The sequence below is a fragment of the Equus quagga genome, chromosome 6 (assembly GCF_021613505.1).
Source record: "Equus quagga isolate Etosha38 chromosome 6, UCLA_HA_Equagga_1.0, whole genome shotgun sequence".
Lineage (NCBI taxonomy): Eukaryota > Metazoa > Chordata > Mammalia > Perissodactyla > Equidae > Equus > Equus quagga.
The window spans coordinates 83428765-83449370 of record NC_060272.1 but is presented as its reverse complement, the minus strand read 5'-3'; the positions used below and the strand labels follow the sequence as shown (position 1 = coordinate 83449370).

General features: G+C 37.9%; 1 protein-coding gene across 2 annotated transcripts in view; it reads left to right on the top strand.

The window, feature by feature from the left end:
• LOC124240921 (zinc finger protein 782-like) overlaps nucleotides 1-20606 on the top strand; it is a 39252-nt gene that overhangs the window by 6474 nt on the left and 12172 nt on the right. For both annotated transcript variants that reach the window (XM_046664192.1, XM_046664191.1), the window contains exons 5-6: nucleotides 335-461; nucleotides 17848-17943. In XM_046664192.1, the coding sequence (XP_046520148.1) occupies nucleotides 335-461; nucleotides 17848-17943 (223 nt within the window). The remainder of the gene's footprint in view (nucleotides 1-334; nucleotides 462-17847; nucleotides 17944-20606) is intronic.

The window sequence follows — 20606 nt, the reverse complement described above, 5'->3', positions numbered from 1 at the left end:
GAGGAAGATTCACTGTGAGCTAAAATCTTCTTTTTTGCTTGAGGAAGATTAGCCCTGAGCTAACATCTGTGCCAGTCTTCTGTATTTTTTGTATGTGGGATGCCTCCACAGCATCAGCTGATGAGTGGAGTAGGTCCGAGCCTGGGATCCTATCCCATGAACCCTGGGCTGCGAAAGCAGAGTACACGAAACTTTAACCACTTGGCCATGGGGCCGGCCCCTAAAATTTCATTTTAAATTCTCACAGTAAACATGGTACAAAGTAATTTTCAAAGGTGTTTCCATATCGTCTGTTTCTGAACCCTTCAGATTGAATAGAAATGTGCTGTTACAGGCATTAGTGTCATTCAAGGATGTGACTGTGGAGTTCAACCAGGAGGAGTGGCGGCACCTGGGCCCTGCTCAGAGGGCCCTGTACAGAGATGTGATGCTGGAGAACTACAGCCACCTCGTCTCCGTGGGTGAGCAGACCTTACCATGTGACTCCCTCTAGAATGCAATTCCATTTTCTCTCTCCTTTTTAATTTTTAAAATACTTGTGTTGGGGTATAATTAACAGAAAATGAAAGTCGGTAGTTTTCGTTATATAATGTGATGAGTTTCAGAAATGTGTATAGGTGATTACCACCACCAAAATAATGATATAAAATATTTCTGTCACCCCAAAAAGTTGCCATGTAGCTCTTTGCGGTGATTCTTCTCTCCTCATCCCTCTCCCTTGCCCTGATCCACCACTGACCTGCTTTCTGTTGCAATAGTTTACCTTTCTAGAATTTTATATACGTCATACAGCATTTGCTCTTTCTTGCTTTGTTCACTTAGTTTTTGAGAGTCACGTACGTCTTTGTGTGTGTTATTCCTTTTATTCCTAAGTAGTATTCCTTTGCATGCATATATCACAATTTGTCATCCGTATACCAGTTGATAGACATAGATTTTTTTCCTATTTGGGCTGTTAGGAATGAAGCTGCTATGGCCGTCTAAGTTCAGGTCTTTGTGTAGGCTTGTGTTTTCATTTCTCGTGTAAATACCCAGAAATATGATATTACTGGTCTTATGGTAACTTTATAAGAACTGCGAGATGTTTCTAAAGTGGCTGAGCCAATTTGCATGCCCCCTAGCAGTGCATGATAGTTGTAGTTGCTCCACATCTTCACCAACATTTGGTATTGTAAGTCTTATTTTTTTTAAAGATTCTAGTGGGCATCTCGCTATCTTATTGGGTTTTAGTTTGTGTTTTCCTGATAATTAATGAAGTTGAACATCTTTTCATGTGCTGTTTATTTTCTTTTTTGAAGTCTGTTCAAATCTTTAGACCATTCAAAAAAAATTTTTTTTGGTCTTAGTGAGTTGAAAGAGTTTTATATATAATCTAGATAAAAGACCATAATCAGATAAATATTTTGTTAATGCTTCCTACTCTCCTGGTGCTTGCTCGTAGTTTCTTAACAATGTCTTAGAAGAGCAGTTTTCTGTTTTTTTAATATGTCATTGTTTTTTCTTTTATATTTCATGGTTTTTGTGTCTTTTCAAAAGAAATTTTTGTCTAATCCACAGTCACTAAAATTTCCTTCTATGTTTTCTTGAAGAAGTTTTAGAATTTTATGTGTAGGCCTATGATTCATTGGCAGTTAATTTTTCCATATGATGTGAAATAAGGGTTGTGGTTCATTTTTTGCATCTCTGTGTGTAGTTATAGCGACAGCATTTGCTTTATTATTTTATTATTTTTCTTTTTTTTTTTTTTTTTGAGGAATATTAGCCCTAAGGTAACTACTGTCAATCCTCCTCTTTTTGCTGAGGAAGGCTGGCCCTGAGCTAACATCCATGCCCGTCTTCCTCTACTTTATACATGGGACGCCTACCACAGCATGGCTTTTGCCATGTGGTGCCATGTTCGCACCCGAGATCCGAACTACAGAACCCCAGGCTGCCTAGAAGCGGAAGGTGCGAACTTAACCGCTGTGCCACCAGGCTGGCCCCAGATTATTTTTCAATTGAAGTACCTTGGCAACTTTGTCAAAAACAAGTTGACCATGTATCTTGTAGTTCTGTGTCTGGACTCAATTCTGTTTAATGGATCTGCATGTCTGTAACACACCTTGATTATGTAGCTTTGTGGGAAGTTGTTAAATAAGGAAGATTTAGTCCTCCAAATATGTTTTTCACTTAAGAATTATTTTGATTATTATACATTCTTTGTCATTTCCATATAAATTTTAGAATTTCTTGTCAATTTCTTAAAAACTTTGCTTGGAATTCTGGTTGAGTTCTGAGTTTTTAGAATAGTCTAGGGACAATTTACATCTTAACAATATTGCTGCTTCTGATCCAATTAAAATGATCTCTCGCACTTTAATTTTTCTTTTCAATGATTTGTAGCTTTCAGTGTCTATGTTTTACATATATTTTGTTTAGATATATCCTGTGATTTTGATGATGATATAAATGGCACATATTTTACAATTTCAATTTCTAATTGTTTCTTGGAAGTACATAGAAATCCAATTGACTTATGTATATTGATGTTATGTTTTGTAACTTTGCTAGTCTTATTTATTTTAGCAGATTCCCAAGGATGTTTTACATGCACAATTATCTGTGAATAAAGATGTTACTTCTTCATTTCTAAACTATATGCCTTTTATTTCTTTTTCTTTAATAACTGGCTAGGACCATCAATCCAATCATTTGTTGTTTAATGAGGGAGACACATTTCAGAGAAATGTGTTGTTAGGCAATTTCATGGTTGTGCAAACACCATAGTTTACTTACACGAACCTAAGTAGTATAGCCTGCTGCGCACCTAGGCTATATGGTACTAATGTTATGGGACCACCATTGTATATGCGGTCCATTATTGACGGAATATTCATTATGTGGCGTGTGACTGTAATAACAATGAACACAAGTGGTGAGAGAAGATACTCTTGTCTTGTTTCTAATCTTAGAGGTAAAGCATTCCTTCTTCACCATGACATAATTAATTAACTAAATTAATTGTAGGTTTTTTATAGTTGCCCGTGATCAGTTTGAGGAAGTTCCCTAATCTGCTGGAAGTTGTTTGTTTGTTTGTTTGTTTTTGCGAGAGAGATTCACCCTGAGCTAACATCTGTTGTCAACCTTCCTCTTTTTTTGTGTGTGTGAGCTGCTGCCACAGCATGGCCACTAACAGATGAATGGTGTAGGTCCGAACCCGGGAACTGAACCCAGGCCACTGAAGTGGAGTGCACCAGGCTTAACCACTAGGCCACTGGGGGTGGACCTGAAAGTGTTTTTTTTAATTATTGATAATTGATAATCATCATCAGATGTTCTTTCTTTATCTTTTGAGATAATCACATGGTTTTTCTTTTTTGTTCGGTTAATATTTTGAATTACATTAATTTTTGAATGTTCAACCAACCTTGAATTTCTGGGATGAACCCTACTTGTTCATACTTTATTATATTTTTGGATTTGGTTCATTAACATTTTAAGGATTTTTGCACATATCTTTTTTTTTTTTAAAGATTTTATTTTTTTCCTTTTTTTCTCCCCAAAGCCCCCTGGTACATAGTTGTATATTCTTCGTTGTGGGTCCTTCTAGTTGTGGCATGTGGGATGCCGCCTCAGCGTGGTCTGATGAGCAGTGCCATGTCCGTGCCCAGGATTCGAACCAACGAAACACTGGGCCGCCTGCAGCGGAGCGCGCGAACTTAACCACTCGGCCACGGGGCCAGCCCCATGCACATATCTTTTTAAAGGATATTTGTATGTTTATTGTAATGTCCCCTCAGGGATTTGGTATCATGATAATACTTGTCTTATAAAGTGAGTTGAACCATTTCTCCTGTTTTCCAGAAGAGTTTGGATAGAATTGATATTATTTCTTCCTTAAATATTTAGTAGAATTCACCATGGAAGCAGTCTGAACTTGGAGTTTTTTTGTGGGGAGGTTTTCATTAAGAGTGAAATTTCTGGGGCTGGCCTGGTGGTGCAGCGGTTAAGTGTGCACATTCTACTTCTTTGGTGGCCCGGGATTCGCTGGTTTGGATCCTGGGTCTGGACATGGCACCGCTTGGCAAGCCGTGCTGTGGTAGGCGTCCCACATATAAAGTAGAGGAAGATGGGCATGGATGTTAGCTCAGGGCCAGTCTGCCTCAGTAAAAAGAGGAGGATTGGCAGCAGATGTTAGCACAGGGCTAATCTTCCTCAAAAAAAAAAAAAGATGAAATTTCTTTATTAGCTTTAATGTATTTTGGGTTATCTTTTTTTGTGGTAAAATATACCCAACATAAAATTTACCATTATAATGATTTTTAAGTGCAGAGTTCTGTAGCATTAAATATACTCATATGTTGTGCATCCATTACCACCATTTATCTCCAGATAAATACCATATTTATCCTTCTGTGTATGGCTTATTTCACTCAGAGTAATCTCTTTAAGGTTACTATGTTGAGTAACAGTGGTGAGAACAGGCATCCTGTCTCTGTCTCGTTCCCACTTTTAGGGGGAGAGCATTCAGTCTTTGACTATTAACTATATTAATTATATGTTTTTTATAGGCGTTCTTTATCAAGTTGAGGAAATTCCTAGTTTTCTTAGGGATTTTTATCATGCCTGGGGATTAATTTCCTTCCTCCTTCTTATTTGAGCCTTACTTTGCTCTTCTTTTCCTAATTGAGATGAAGGCTTGATTATTGACTTGAGACCTTTCCTGTTTTCTATTGTCAGGATTTAGTGGGATATGTTTCCATCTCAGCACTGTTTTAGCTGCATCCCACAAATTTTGATATGTCATTTTCATTTCATTTTGTTCAGTGTATTTTCTTGATTTCCCATGAGACTTGTTCTTGAAAGGATTACTTAGAAATGTGCTCTTTAATTTCAAAGTATTTGGAGATTTTTCTGTACCTTTTATTGATTTTTAGTTTGATTTCATTGTGGTTAGAGAACATACTTTATTTCAATTCTATTAAGCTTTCCTTTTTTTTTGTGAGGAAGATTATCCCTGAACTAACGTTTGTGCCAGTCTTCCTCTATTTTTTGTATGTGGCTTGATGAGTGTGGTGTGTAGGTCTGCGCCTGGGATCCAAACCCGCGAATCCCAGGCCACTGAAGTGGAACATGTGAACTGAACCACTGTGCCACTGGGCCAGCCCTGAACTTTTTTTTTTTAATGGTCCAGGATATTGTCTATCTTGGTACAAGTTCTATGGATTCTTGAAAAGAATGTTATTTTGCTGTTATAGGATGGACTATTCTGTAAATGTGTGTTAGATCATGTTGCTTGATGGTTTGGTTAAGTTGTGTATCCTTGCTTATTATCTGTCTAGTTCTATCAGTTGTTGGAAGAGGGTGTTGAAGGGTCTAGCTATAATTATCGATTTATCTGTTTCTCCTTTTAGTCCTCTTAGTTTTTGCTTCATATATTTTGAAGCTCTGTTGTTTGGTATATACATATTTAGTATTGCTCTGTCGTTTTGGTAGATTGTTCCTTTAATCGTTATGTAGTGTCCTTCTCTGTCTCTGTCAATATTCTTTGCCCTGTGGTCTCCTTCGGCTGAAATTAATATAACTCCTCCAGCGTTTTTTTTTTTTTAATGTTTGCATGCTGTATCTTTTTCTGTCCTGCTTTTAATCTATATCCTTACTTTTGAAGTGAACTTCTTGTAGACAGTACGTAGTTGAATTATGTTTTTAAGTCCATCTGCCTGTTTCTGTCTTTCAGAAGGTACATTTAGATCATTTGCATTTGATGTAATTATTGATATGTTAGGGCTTAAATCTGCTGTTTATTATTTTCTTCTCTTTCTTTTTTGTTTTTCTGCTTTCTTTTTTTGCCTTTCTGTGGGTTACTTGAACATTTTAGAGTTCCGTTTTGATCTGTCTCTAGTGTTTCTGAGGGTGTTTCTATATAGCTTTTTTAGTGGTTTCTCTAGGAGTTAACATTTTATATAAATTATCACAGTCTGCTAGTGTCTACATTTTTGTGGTTTGAGTGAAGTGTACTTCCTTTTACCTTCCCTCATTTATAAGATAATTTTGTTATTTTCTCTCTGTATACTGAGAACTATATCAGACAGTGTTATAATTTTTGCTTCAACCATCAAACAGTTTAGAAAACGTAAGAAGAGAAGGAAAACTTACTGCATTTACCTGTATTTTTTACCCTTTCTGTTGGTCTTTTTTCCTGATAGTCCAAGATACTTAAACATTTACAATCTTTAGAGAACTCTAGCCATTCTTGTATAGTAGTTCTGCTGGTGACAAATGCTCTTAATTTTGCTTCATCTGAGAATGCCTTGATTAAAACTTCATTTTTTGAAGGATATTTTCACTGCATGTTTAATTCTGTGTTGACAGTTTTTAGCACTTGGATAATTGTGCCACTTTCTTAGATCCTCCATGGTTTCTTGTGAGATACCTGCTGTTGTTCCAATTTTTTTTCCTCTCTGGGTAAGGTTGCTTCTATCTTACTGCTTTCACAATATTTTTCTTTTTCCTTAGTTTTCAGATGTCTGACTATTATGTGTGTGTGGATTTATTTGCACTTACTCTGTTTGGGGTTTACTTAGTATAGTAAGGAGTCTGGCTGCATTTTTGATAACTGACACTGATGGCTGATAAGCCCCACCTCCGCCATCCTCTCCTGCTCCACATCTGGGCAAGATGATAATAAAAGTCTACCCTTTCCTTACTTAGTACCAATGAAGCAGTTCAAACCATGCAAATCCTGGCTTATGCATAGCAGCTCTTGCTCTGATCCCATCCTCTAACCACAGTCAAATCCAGGGCCACTTTCTCCTTCCTTCACTCAAACCATTTTCAGACTGTCTTGGGTGTTACCCTACTCTCCTGAAAGCCTCAATATGTGAGTAACATGCATTTTCATGCCCCAGTAATCACTGAAAAACCCCCCAAACTTGAATACATACCGAGGGAGGAAACAGAAAACTGAAACAGAAGCCTGCAGAGTCACACAGTTGGAAGTCTGAAATGTACTAATTCAACAACAAAAAGTAGATAAAAAAGCACAAAGTGCCTTTTGTGCCTTTACAACACATATTCTAAATTAACTTTTACATCTGCTGAGATACACAATTTGGCAAAGCTTCTTGGCCTTAATCAATACTGGGCCAAATTACAGTTATACCTGGGGATTGCAGTAAATTTAAACAAGATACCCCCTATAAGGACAGTTACCAAAGAGAGGACAGTTATGCTTCACCTTGACCGTTGGGATCATTGGCTTACCCAAACTCACTATGGTCATAATATCCCTTGTCCTAAAATGTGATGTAGTGGATCATGGACCCTCTGACCCAACAAGTAATATAATAAAATTGTTTGGCACTTACAATCAATTCGCTTGACAAAATGAGACTCAGTTAACCTACCCCCTCAGTTCTGGTCATTGCACACAATCTTTGCAAGCAAGATCTTAACCACATCCAGCTTTCTCCAGGAGCACAGGTATGATATTACGTTGATGACATCCTCCTCTGAGGAGATTCATTTGATACATTCATTCAGGACATAACAAATTCTCATAAAACAGCTCACAAGAAGGAAAGGGCCATTGTGCTACACTTAGCACAAAGCCCCACCATCTCAGTTAAATGCCTGTGAATTATTTGCTTAATTGAAGGAATGCTCTATTCCTGGCACTCATAAAACAGCTCTTGGCACTCTCCACGCACTCAACATTAAAAAGAGCCCAATATCTTTAGTTTTTTTGGTTCTGATGATAACATGTTCCTCTTAACAAATTTTACTTAAGCTCATTTATAATATTAGTCACAAATTATTCTACTTTGAATGGGGTCCCCTACAAGAAAAGGCTCTAGAATCCATCTGAACTGTAATGTAAAAGGCACCCCTGTTAGTGTCCCCGAGAGACTCTTGCTGTAGAGGTTTTAGCAACCCTTTCTCAAGCCTTTTAGACTTTCTGGACCACCGTACGTACCGTGAAATGCCCGTGAGCTTCTGATGCAAGAAACTGCCTTCTTTGGCCCTGTGTTAATACCGTTAGAGCAGCATTTGTGGACTTTATACTTGGCTGTTCTGGAAGTGGAGACTTTCACAGGCTCTGAGCCTGTGACCCTCAGTACCCAGCTGCTCATTACACCTTGAGTCATAGAAGCAGCATCCCTCAGACTTGGCCAGGCCACTCAGGCCTCCTTGATGAAATGGAAGTGGTATTTACAGGATGGATACAAACATGGCCTCTCTGGCATATCCCATGTGCAAGAGGAGGTGGCCTTCCCTGTCCTCAGTCCCTTACGAGTTGCTTCAGTGCTGGCGGAGATTGTCCTTTCAGACCCCTTGACTACCTAGGGAACCTCTTGGGATCAACTGAGTGAACAGCAAAAGGAGTTTGTACACTGCACGTGGCAGCACCACTGTGCCACATAATGGAATTTGCTGGGGAACTCCTTTTCATCCTTTAACTGGGATATCAGTGATCAAGAATGGGATCTAAGAATCAGTACAATTGGCCACATTTTAAACAGTCATCTTAGCATTGGAGGCTGCCCTGGCCAACAACCTGCCCCATCTGCACAGTTTTACCGAACTTCGGCCATTGCCAATGACCTGGCGGGCTGGTTCAACCAAAGACAGCCACGATTCCTGGTCCAGGGTAGGCCCCTTTGGGGTAAAGGACTCTGGAAATTTCTTGCCTCACATACACCCAAAAATATAAATCAAGGTTACACGTGTCTGCCATACTAAAACCATAATACAAGGCATCACCAAGACACTCTGCATCTCCTTTGGAATTCCACACATCATCAGTAGACCAAAGCAATTATTCAATTTCTCAGAATACACAACACTGGGCTCCTAAAAAAACTTTTACTTTCTTTACAGCCTCAGGTGGCAGTCTTCATAGAGTGCTCATCAGTTCAAATCAAATGAAGCGAAATGGCACATTTCAAACAGCAGGGGTGAATTGTACTAGAGTCTGACTTCATTTTTGATATGTGACTGCTGACAGCTCTCAAGCCCTACCTCCCCCTTCCACTTCTTCCTCATATCTGGGGCAAGCTGATAAGAAAGCTCATGTGTGTCCTTCCTTGGCACCAATGGGGAAGTTCAAACCATGCACACCCCAGCTTGCACGCAAAAACCCTCACCTTGGCCCCACCTTCTAACCACAGTAAAACTCAGGGCCACTGCCTCTTTGCTCAGACCATTTTCAGAATGACTTTGCTGCCTGCCCTGCTCTCCTCAGAAAGCCTTGATATGTGAGTAATAAGTCTTTTCATGTCTTCTTGGTGCGTGTGTAGAGTCATCAGTCTTGATCTCCCAGCTGTCACTGATGAAGATGCGTTCTGCATCTGTGGGATTACTATAACACATAGCTGCTTTTGCCAAATTGGGGGAAATTTCAGCCATTATTTCTTTAAATATTGTTTAGCCTCACTCTCTTCTCTCCTTCTGGACTCTGATAACCTGAATGTTTGTTATAGTCTTCTTTCTTCCCGAGACTCTGGTGATTAATTTTGTGTGTCAGCTTGGCAAAGCTTTGGTACCCAATTATTCGGTTGGACCAAGTTTAAATGCTGCTGTGAGGTATTTTTTAGATGTGATTAGTATTTAAATCTTTAAGTAAAGAATTAAAAAAAGGTAAAACTGAAGAAGTAGACTTTGAGTAATTAGATTACCCTTCATGATGTGGTTGGGCTTTATCCTAATCTGTTGAAGGCCTTAAGGGGAAAGACTGAGATCCCCGTAGAAGGAAGGAATTTTGGACTGTTTTTGGACTCAAGACTGCAACGTCAATTCTTCCCTGGATCTCTGGGCTGCTGGCTCATCCTGCAAGTTTCAGACTTGTTCCCACAATGACATGAGCCAATTCCTTCAAATAAGCTTTTCTCTCTGTATATACCCCCTATTGATTCTGTTTCTCTGGAGAACTTTGACAGATAAAGGGTCTGTTCTTTTTTTTCTTGCATTCGGTCTCTTTTCTTTCTGTTGTTCAGTTTAGGTAATGGCTATTATTGTCTTCGAGTTCACTGATTCCTCTGTCCCTTCCATTCTGCTAAGCCCATCCATTGAGTTTATTCCAGTTATTCTATGTTTCAGTTAAAAATTTTCCATTTGGATCTTTTTTACATCTTCTCTATCTGCTGAGATTTTTAATTTTTTCATTTATGTCAAGCATGTTTGTAGCTTCTCTTTGAAGCATTGTTATGATTGCTTGAAAGTCAGTGTCAGGTAATTCTAACATCTTTGTCATCTTGGTGTTGAAGTCTGTTTATTTTCTTATTCAACTTGTGATTTTCCTTGTTCTTGGTGTCACAAGTGATTGTTGATTGAAATCTGGAAATTTGGAGTGTTATTTTCTGAGACTCTGGATCTTACTTAAATCTGTTTTAGCTGTCTTTCTCTGAGACTGCTTCAGCAGGGAAAAGGGGGCCACTGACTTGTTACTGCCAGGTAGGGGTGGAAGTCCAGTGTCTTAGTCTGTTTGGGCTGCTATTAGAAAATACTACAGACCGGGTAGCTTATAAACAACAGAGATTTATTTCTCACATTTCTGGAGGCTGGAAGTCCAAGATCAGGTTGCCAGTATGGTCGAGTGAGGGCCCTCTTCCCAGTTCCAGACTTCCTGTATCCTCACATGGTGGCAGGAGCTAGGGAGCTCTGTAGGGTCTTTTTTTTTTGTTAAGAGCACTAATGCCGTTCATGAAGGCTCTACCCTCATGACCTAAGCACTTTCCAAAAGGCCTTAGCTCTTAATACCATCACATTGGGCATTAGGATTTCAACATATGAATTTGGGGGTGGGGAGAGAGACATACCTTCAGACTGTAGCATCCAGTTTCTCACTTGTCTTCCCTTGACACCTAGTAGGGAGGGACTTCTTGTTACCAGTTGGTGGGGATGGAGGTTCCAGCTCCCCACCAGGCCTCCACTGTCACCACCCTGGTTGGGAGGGGCAGAAGTGTGTCCTTACTGCTCCCCACATGGCCTCCACTGACAGTGTACTGCAGGGGAGGGGTGGTCTCGTTACTGGAGCACTGAAATTCCTTCCTCTTCTCTAGGCCTCCTCTGGCACCATCTCCCTGGGCGTGGGGAGGCTGCATATGGATGGAATTTCAGGCTCCCCAGGTGTTCCCTGCTGATAGTACAGGGGGTAGGGTAGGGAGTGTTGTTGAAATCTAGCAGAGATGAAAGTCCCAGCTCCCTACTTGGTCTTCCTTGACCTCTACCTGGTGAGAAGGATTGTGGCACGTTGTTTCAGCCTGGGAAGGGTAGACGTCTCTGCTCCCCGCTTGGCTTTTGTTGGCAGGGCTGGCAGTGGAGCTGTAGTTTTTTTGTGTTAGTGCTGTTTGCTAGGGTAGAGCAGTTGTCTAAAGTTTTCTGTCTTGCTAGTCTCTCCCTTTTTTGGTTCATTGGGGTAGAGAGAGAACAGGCTTTGCTTGTTTTTGTTGTTGTATTCTGGTGGGAAGAATAGGGAAGAGTACTTGTACTCCATCTTTCCGAAGGCAGAAGTCCCTGGTGACACAAATTTTTATATGCTAAATGTTAAGGCAAGGCCAACAGTCGCTGGGTGAACAATGAGCCCTTCTTAGATTCAGATAGTTTATTACTTATATGAGCAGCAAAAGCAAAATAAAACAGGAAAACAGTGGTACCAGCTCCTCAAATCCTTTGTTCCATAGGATCACACTGAAACAAAAGGAACCAGATGACATGATGATTCACTGCGAGTGGTGGGATACCCTGGTCCCGAAGAGACAGTGTGATAGTACCCCTAAGCAATTTTATAGCTTGCAGCTCTACCCTAAGGAGGTGGGGGCAAAGCAGAAAGCCTCATACCTCATCAGATCCCAAGATGTGATGAGAAATTGTCTCATGACAGCCTCCCAGGAACACAGGGAGAAGGATGAAAAATGACCTCTTAGCAGCTCTTCACAAATTTCCATGCTCTTGTATTCCGAGAGTCTCACGGGGTGTTCTTGCAAGGCATAGATCAGCTGTGGCTAAGCCTTGCCTACACAGCATGTTTGGTGTCTTACTCATTTTGGGCTGCTCTAATAGAATACCACCGACGGGGTGGTGTTAAACAACAGAAGTTTATTTCTCACAGTTCTAGAAGCTGGGAAGTCGAAGATCAGGGCACTGGCAGATTTAGTGTCTGGTCAGGGTCCACTTCCTGGTTCATGGACAGTGGTTTCTTGCTGTATCCTTCCATGGCGGAAAGAGGGCAAGAGAGCCCTCTGGGCTCCTTATATAAGGCACTGATCCCATTCATGAGGGCTCCACCCTCACGACCTAATGTTACCTCCCAAAGTCCCCATCTCCTAATATCATATTGGGGGTTAGGATTTCAACATATGAATTTTGGGAGGATACATTCAGTCCATAGCACGTGGGTATGTGCAGGGTCATCGGGGTGCTGGCAAAAAGCTGTTCTACATCATGTCTTCATTTTCTTTTAAAAGATATTTTCTTATTTCTCTTGTGATTTAATTGTTTTTTTCTGTCGGAGAAGATTAGCTCTGACTAACATCTGCCACCAGTCCTCCTCTTTTTGCTGAGGAAGACTGTCCCTGAGCTAATACCCATACCCATCTTTCTCTACTTTATATGTGGAGGCCTGCCACAGCATGGCGTGCCAAGCGGTGCCGTGTTTGCACCCGGGATCTGAACCGGTGAACCCCGGGCCGCCTAAGTGGCATGTGTAAACTTAAGTTAACACTGTGCCACCGGGCCGGCCCCTGATTTAATTTTTGACTAGTCTTTGGTGTTTAATTTTCAGATATTTGGGTTCTTCCTAATTTCTTACATTACTAATTTTAAATATTATTTTTTGTTTAGTTAACTTTGTATACATAGTTTAAATCCTGTTTTAAGTTTATTGAAAGTTGTTTTAGATCTTAGTATATTATCTGTGTTGGTGAATATTCCATATGTGCTTGAAATTATTGTATTTTTTACAGTTTTTGCGTCTAGTGTTGCTTAGATGGGAAGTAAGTCAAATTAGTTCATAGTATAGTTCAAGTCTTCTGTATACTTTCTGATTTTTTGGTATGCTTTTTCTAGTAATTATTGAGAAAGCAGCTAGTTAGCCATAGTTTTGAATTTGTCTACCTATTCCGTCAGGATTTTATGTATTTTCAAAACCTGCTCTAAGGTAGAAAATATTTAGGTTGTTATATGTTCTTCAGGAATTAATCCATTTATTCTCATGCAGTGTTTCTTTTTATCCCTGATAGTATTCCTTTTTCTGAATTTTACCTTGCCTAACATTGGCTTCTTCCTCCCCACCCCCAACTTTTACTTCTTTCTGCCTCAGTATATTGAGAGTTGTTTATTTGTAGATAGAACATGGTTTGGACTTCTAAAAAATTCAGTATGACAGTCTCTACCTTTTAAGTGGATTTCTTTACCTATTTTATGTTTAATGTCATTATCGACGTGGGTGAGTTTGTGTCTATTATCTTGTGATTTGCTTTCTGTTTTTCCATGTGTTTATTGTTCCTTTTTTCTTCTTTCTCTAATTTCTTTGATATTAATTGTACATTATTAATGATTCCAATTTCCCTATTATTGACTAGTTTGCTATTCTTGTGTGTTTATGTGGTTGCTCTAGGGTTTAAACTTAACTTTAACTTAACACAGTCTACCTTAAAATAATATCTTATCACTCATATATTTTAAGAATCCTTTATAATTTTTTTCCATCTCACTTTAGTCTTTGTGCTGCTGTTGTTGTATATTTTACTTGTCTATATATTAGAAAACCCATACTGTTAATGTTTTTCTTTAAACAATGATTTTTTTAAAAAGAAGTCAAGAAACAGAAATGTATATTGGTCTTGTATCCTGTAACTTTGCCCAACTTGTTTGTTCTAATTGTTTTTAGTGGATTCCTTAGAATTCTCGCTGCATAAGATAGTGTCATTTGTGACTATAGATTTACTGTCTTTCCAATCTGGATAACTTTTAGTTCTTTTTCTTGCCTGATTGGCCCAGCTAGCACCTGTAGTACAACAGCGAATAGAAGTGCTGAGAATGAACATCCTTGTCTTCGGATCTTAGCGGGAAAGCATACAGTCTCTGATCATTAAGTATGATATTAACTGTGGAGTTTTCTTAGAAGCTCTTTATCAGGGTGAGGAAGTTCCATTCTATTCCTAGTTTGTTGAGTATTTTTATCATGAAAGAGTATTGAGTTTGGGTCAATATTATCATACTGCTTTTTCTGTGTCTGTTAATAGGTGATTATGTGGTTTTTATTTTTTATCCTATTGATACGGTAAATTACATTGATGGATTTTTGGATGTTACATCAACTTTGCATTCCTGGGATAAATCCCACTTGATCATGCTGTATAATATATTTAATATGTTGCCAGATTCAGTTTGCTAGTATTTTGATGTGGAGGTTTTCGCATCTATATTCATAAGAGATATTGGTCTGTAGTTTTCTTGTGATGTATTTATCTGATTTTGGTTAGGGTAATGCTGGCCTCATTGAATGAGATAGGAAGTGTTCTCTTTTCTGTTTTCTGGCAGAGTTTGTAAAGAGTTAGTATTAGTTCTTCTTTAAATGTTTGGTAGAATTCAGCAGTAAAGCCCTCAGGGCATGCATGGGCTTTTCTCTGTGGGTAGTGTTTTATTGCTGATTCAATCTCTTGTTAAAACTCTATTCAGATTTTCTGTTTCTTCTAGAGTTAGTTTCAGTAGTTTGTGTCTTTCTAGGGATTTGTCTCTTTTATCTAAGTTATCCAATTTATTGGCATAGAATTGTTGATAATACTCCTTTTTAATCATTTATCTTTCTTTTTAAAGGTTTTATTTTTCCTTTTTCTCCCCAAAGCCCTCTGGTACTTAGTTGTGTATTTTTAGTTGTGGGTCCTTCTGGTTGTGGCATGAGGGATGATGCCTCAGCATGGCTTGATGAGTAGTGCCATGTCTACACCCAGGATCCGAACCAGTGAAACCCCGGGCCGCTGAAGCAGAGCGCACAAACTCAACCACTCGGCCACAGGGCCGGCCCCTCATTGTTATTTCTGTATAGTTAGTAGTATTGTCCCCTCTTTCGTTTCTGATTTTAGTAATTTGAGTCTTTTCTCTTTTTTCCCTAGTTAATCTAGCTAAAGATTTGTCAGTTTTGTTGGTTTTTTTAAAGAACCAACTTTGGTTACGCTGATTTTGTCTTTCTGTTCTTTCTTTTGTTAATTTCCAGTCCGGTCTTTATTATTTCTTTTCTTGTGCTTGCTTTAGGTTAGTTGGCTCTTGTTTTTCTTTTGTGTGAAAATGAAAGGTTAAGTTATTGATTTGAGAGCTGCCTCTTTAATATAGGTGTTTATAAATTCCCTCTAAACACTGTTTTTGCTTCATCCTGTAAGTTGTGGTATGTTGTGCCATCATTTTCAGTCATCAAAAGGTATTTTTTAATTTCCTTTGTAATTTCTTCTTTGACCCCTCAGTTATTTAGTAATGTGCTGTTCAATTTCCACATATTTTTGAATTTCTCAAATTTCTTTCTGTTATTGATTTCTGATTTCATTTCATTGGGGTCAGAGAAGATATTCTGTGTTATTTCCATACTTTAAATTTATTAAAGTTTGTTTTGTGGCCTAATAAATGGCCTATCCTGGAGAATGTTCCACCTGCATTTTAATTAATTAATTAATTTTTATTGAGGTAACTTGGGTTATAACATTGGATAGATTTCACGTGTACAACGTTATGATTCAACATCTGTATATACTCTAGTGTGGTCACCATCAAAAGTGTAGTTTTCATCCATCACCATATAATTGACCTCCTTTAGTTTTTTCACCCTTCCCTACCCCATGTGCGTTTTAGAAGAATGGATTCTGCTACTGTTGGTAGGGTGTGCTGTGTGTGTCTGTTAGGTCTAGGTTTATAGTGGTGTTCACATCCTCTATTTCCTTACTGGTCTTCTGTCTAGTTATCCTGGACATTATTCAAAGTGTGATAGTGAACTTTTCAACTATTATCATTTGTCTGTTTCTCCTTTCTTTTGTCAATTTACACTTCATGTATTTTGGGACTCAATTGTTAGGTGCGTGTATGTTTATAATTGTTATAATATCTTCGTGATGAGTTTACCCTTTTGTCGTCATCTCTAATAACGTTTTTAAATTTAGAGTCTATTTTGTTTGATATTAATGTGGCTTTCTTATGGTTGCTGTTTGCATAAAATATGTTATTCTGTCCTCTTACTTTCAACATCTTTATATCTTTAAATCTAATGTGTATCTCCTTAGGCAGCATGTAGTTGGACATAGTTGGATCTTTTGTTTTAATCTAGTCTGACAATCTCTGCCTTTTGGCTAGATTGTTCTTTCACATTTGATGTTATTATTGATATAGTTGGGTTTTTGTTTGCCATTTTACGTTTTGTTTTCTGTATGTCTCATGTCTTTGTCTCCTCTATTCCTCTTTTACTGTTTTGTTTTGTAGTATGTTGATACTTTTTAACATTTTAATTCCTTTAATGATTTTTTTCACTATATTTTTTAGAGTTTATTTTCTTAATTGTTGCTCTAGGGCTTACCATTTTATCTGAATTTATCAGATTCGACTTTAAATTTATCTTAGCTAATTTCAGTGACATACAGAAAAGTTAACTCCTTTGTAGCTTTATTCCTTCCTCCCTTTGTGGTCTTATTGTTAAATATATTACCTGTCTATATGTTACAAACCCCACAGTACGTTGTAATGATTATTACTTTGTATAATTCTAAATTTTTTAAAGAAGCTGAGACAAGAAAGATCATGTATATAACATAACGTTTATTATATTAACATTTTATTTACCGTTTTTGTTTTTCTTTATTTGTTCCTGTGGATTCGAGTTACCATCTGGTGTCATTTCCTTAGTTTAGTACAGCTTTGCTCCCACCTACCTCTTTTGTCCTTTCATTGGAAAATATAAAAATGCATTTGTGTATGTTAGAAACCCAGCATTACATGTATGTACACACTGTTTTATACGGTTACTTTTTAAATCAATCAAGAGAACTTTTTTTAGTGTAAGGTGGGTCTACTAGCAACAGAATCTCTCAGTTTTTGTTTATCTGGGAATATTTTTATTTGGCCTTCATCTTTAAAAGATAATTTTCCTGAATATGTGATTCCTGGTTGATAGTCCTTTTCTTTTAGTAGTTTGAGTATAATATCACCCCACTGCCTTCTGGCATGTATGGTTTCTGATGAAAAAATCTTACTGAGGGTTCCTTGCCTTTCCACTCGGGAAACACAAACTTCCCACTTCAGTGTGTGTTTTGGTAATTTTTCATTCTGCTTTCTGATAATTCTTTCCTCAACCTCAGGTAGTTTCCTCACATGCATCTACAGTTAGTACTCAGTCAAATATTGAAGGGGACTCTTCTGTAGATCTCTCTCAGTGCAGCTATTTTTTATTCTGTGTTGAAACTCACCAGGCTATAAGGTGTAGTCATAGCACTCACCTCATTGTTTCCCTTTTCTCATGAATTCCTAACCTGCACTGCCTGTTGTCCCAAGTCTAAAAGCCAAAGTTTTATATATTTTGTATTGTGTTTGAGTTGTTTGATGTGAGAGGGTAAATTGGTTGCCTTCACACCATCATGACCAGAATTGGAATCCCCATTTGGTTTTTTGAAACCCAGTAAATGTGGACCTTTATTAAAATTTAATGTTATTTAGGCTTGTGATTTAGGGAGATTGATCTCTTTTGAGCACCTGAAAATATTTTCGTTTTCACCTTCTCAAAGAAAGGGTCAGTGAGTATTGTTACTGTGTCACTTGAAGCCGCACCTTCCTTCCCATCAGAGTCATCAAAGCCTGTGCATTGAGCCCAGGTCCTAAATTATTTTCTGTTTATAGGGTATTGCTTTATAAAACCAGAAGTGATTTTCAAGTTGGAGCAAGGAGAAGACCCATGGTTATTAGAGGACGAATTTCCAAACAGGAGTTATCAAGGTGAGTTTTCAGGTACTGGGAGAAGATATCTCTGGAAAACTGAATCCAAAATGGGGTCAAAGATGGCCACCTTTGGAAGTTTAGAAACGAGTAGATCCAATAAAATGTGGGTATGGGAGGTTTAATATAAGGGATACAGTGTAATCATTTTCATTTTTTAAAAAAATTTATTTTTTTTTTGAGGAAGATTAGCCCTGAGCTAACATGCACTGCCAATCCTCCTCTTTTTGCTGAGGAAGATTGGCCCTGAACTAACATCCGTGCCCATCTTCCTCTACTTTACATGTGAGATGCCTGCCATGGCATGGCTTGATAAGCACTGCGTAGGTCTACGCCTGGGATCCGAACTGGCAAACCCTGGGTTGCCGATGGGGAATGTGTGAACTTAAGTGCTGTGCCATGAGGCCAGCCCCTCTTTTTTTTCATCTGTTAAACTAGGCAACAGAGTATGTCGTTTATATCTGATGAATCAAGTAGTCGATTTGTATGTAACATTAAATACTAAAAGCAGTTATGCTTATAAAATAAAAAATACTTATAAAAGCAGTTAAAATGGAAGGTTAAAGGATGAGAAAAGTGAGAGAGGAGATACATTAATTTGGTCAGTGATTGTGTAGTAGGAAATCACTAGGTGTGGCTAATTAATAAATAATTAAGAATCATGTAACATAAATGTAACTACTATAAATGTACTACTGTAAATGCACAAATAGGAGCTTTCTCATTATTAGAAGGAAAACACAGTTAATAGTACAAAGTAAACAGAACTATCACTGAAAAAGTTTTTTATAGAAAACACCTATGTAAACATTAACATATGTAAATAGCATAACATAAAGTAAGATGGATGTATCTATCATATCAGTGTAGATGGGTTAAAGTCACCTATTAAGAGAAAATAGTATGAGGTTGTAGCAAAGAGATATACCTGAAAATAATTTGGAAAGTTTAAAATATGAAATATTTAGTATTAAGGCAATATACATGAAATAATTCAGGATTAATTTACGTAACTATTGGACAAGATTTTGATTCACGTCAAAATTCATATATTAACAAAAAGGACACTTTAATAACGCTAAATCATATAATTTAAAAAGGAGATGCAAAAGTTGCAAATACCTGCACACCAATCAAATATTATCATCAAGATTCATAAAACAAAAACTGTGGAGATATGAGGACAAATAGGAACTCATTAGATATAATAGACCTGTACATGCTGCTCTGATTTCATACCAGATATTGTGGGCAACAACTGAGTTCTAGACCATGGGCAGATTATGTTCGTTGCACTGAATCCAGCTCACTGCCTGTTTTTGTAAATACAGTTTTTGGAACTTAGCAATTTGTTTGTATGTGGATTATGGCAGCTTTTGGAGTACAACAGAGTGGCTGAGCAGTCGTGACTGAGATCATATGGCCTCAATGACTAAAATATTTACCATCAGACCCTTTACAGAAGAAGTTTGTTGACCGCTGCTCCAGAAGATATAAGTAGTGTATTTTATGACATGAGTCTAATACATATTTATATGTCTTTCACTTTCTGTACTCTGAAAACAATATAAACCTTTGAAGTGTCAGTGGAATAACTAAACGTAAATATATTATGGGTTAAAAGAAAACATCAATAAATTCTGCAGAGTTAAAGTAACGTAGTTTAATAAAGCTAGAAATTGTAGACAATAAGACGAATTAAAATCCCTCCATCTGTAAATAAAAAGTACATTTATACTTTTGAAACATCTGTGATCAAGGGGTACATCAAAATCAAAAATATAAAATGTATTTGTAAACCTGTTGTCCAGAGGTCTCTAAGAACTGAGAAAAGCTGCTGTATTCAAGTTTACAGTTTATTACGGTAAAAGAATACAGATAAAATTAGCAAAAGTAAAAGGCACATAGGGCAGAATCCAGGAGAGACTAGACGCAGACTTCCCATTTTCTTCCCCCAGGGGAATGGTATCAACAGTGCTTAATTCTGCCAGTGGCGATCTGTGACGACATATGTGGAGTATTGCCAACCAGGGAAGTTTACCCAAGCTTCGATATTCAAGGTTTTTGTTGGGGGTCAGTCATGTAGGCCTGGAGCACCTTTGTGGCTGACCTTAGTTACTCAGGCTCTAGCCCCTCCAGAGATCACACTGATTTCTTGTGGCCAAAGGCCCCCAGGTATATAAAGACACTGTCATCAGGCAAGATATCCCAAGGACTTAAAAGTTATCTCACAGGAGTTGGTCAAAGGCCAGTCATTTCTGTGGAATATGCAAGGTCTCAACACCCTAAACCTGTGCAATTAAGTCTTTATTGCACAGAACTTTGGGCTATGGGTATAGCATTGCTTAGTGGAAAATTTGAACAACAAGGAATTTTGAGAAGACTAAGCAAAGCAGAAGTAATCTATTTTTAAAAAAATTAATTGAAAAACTGTAATGCTATAAATTAAAGTGAAAACATGTTTCTTGGAATAAAAGTTAAATCAAATTCATTCGGTTGCTAGCCTATGCTGGAAAAAGGAGAGAAAGCATAATATAAAAAGTTGGAATGCAAACACACCTAGAAATACAGCTGTGCAGATATTGAAATTTTGGAGAGCAACATGAAATAAAACTGAAATAAATGGAAATATCATGTTCGTACATTGCAAGACTATTTTAAAA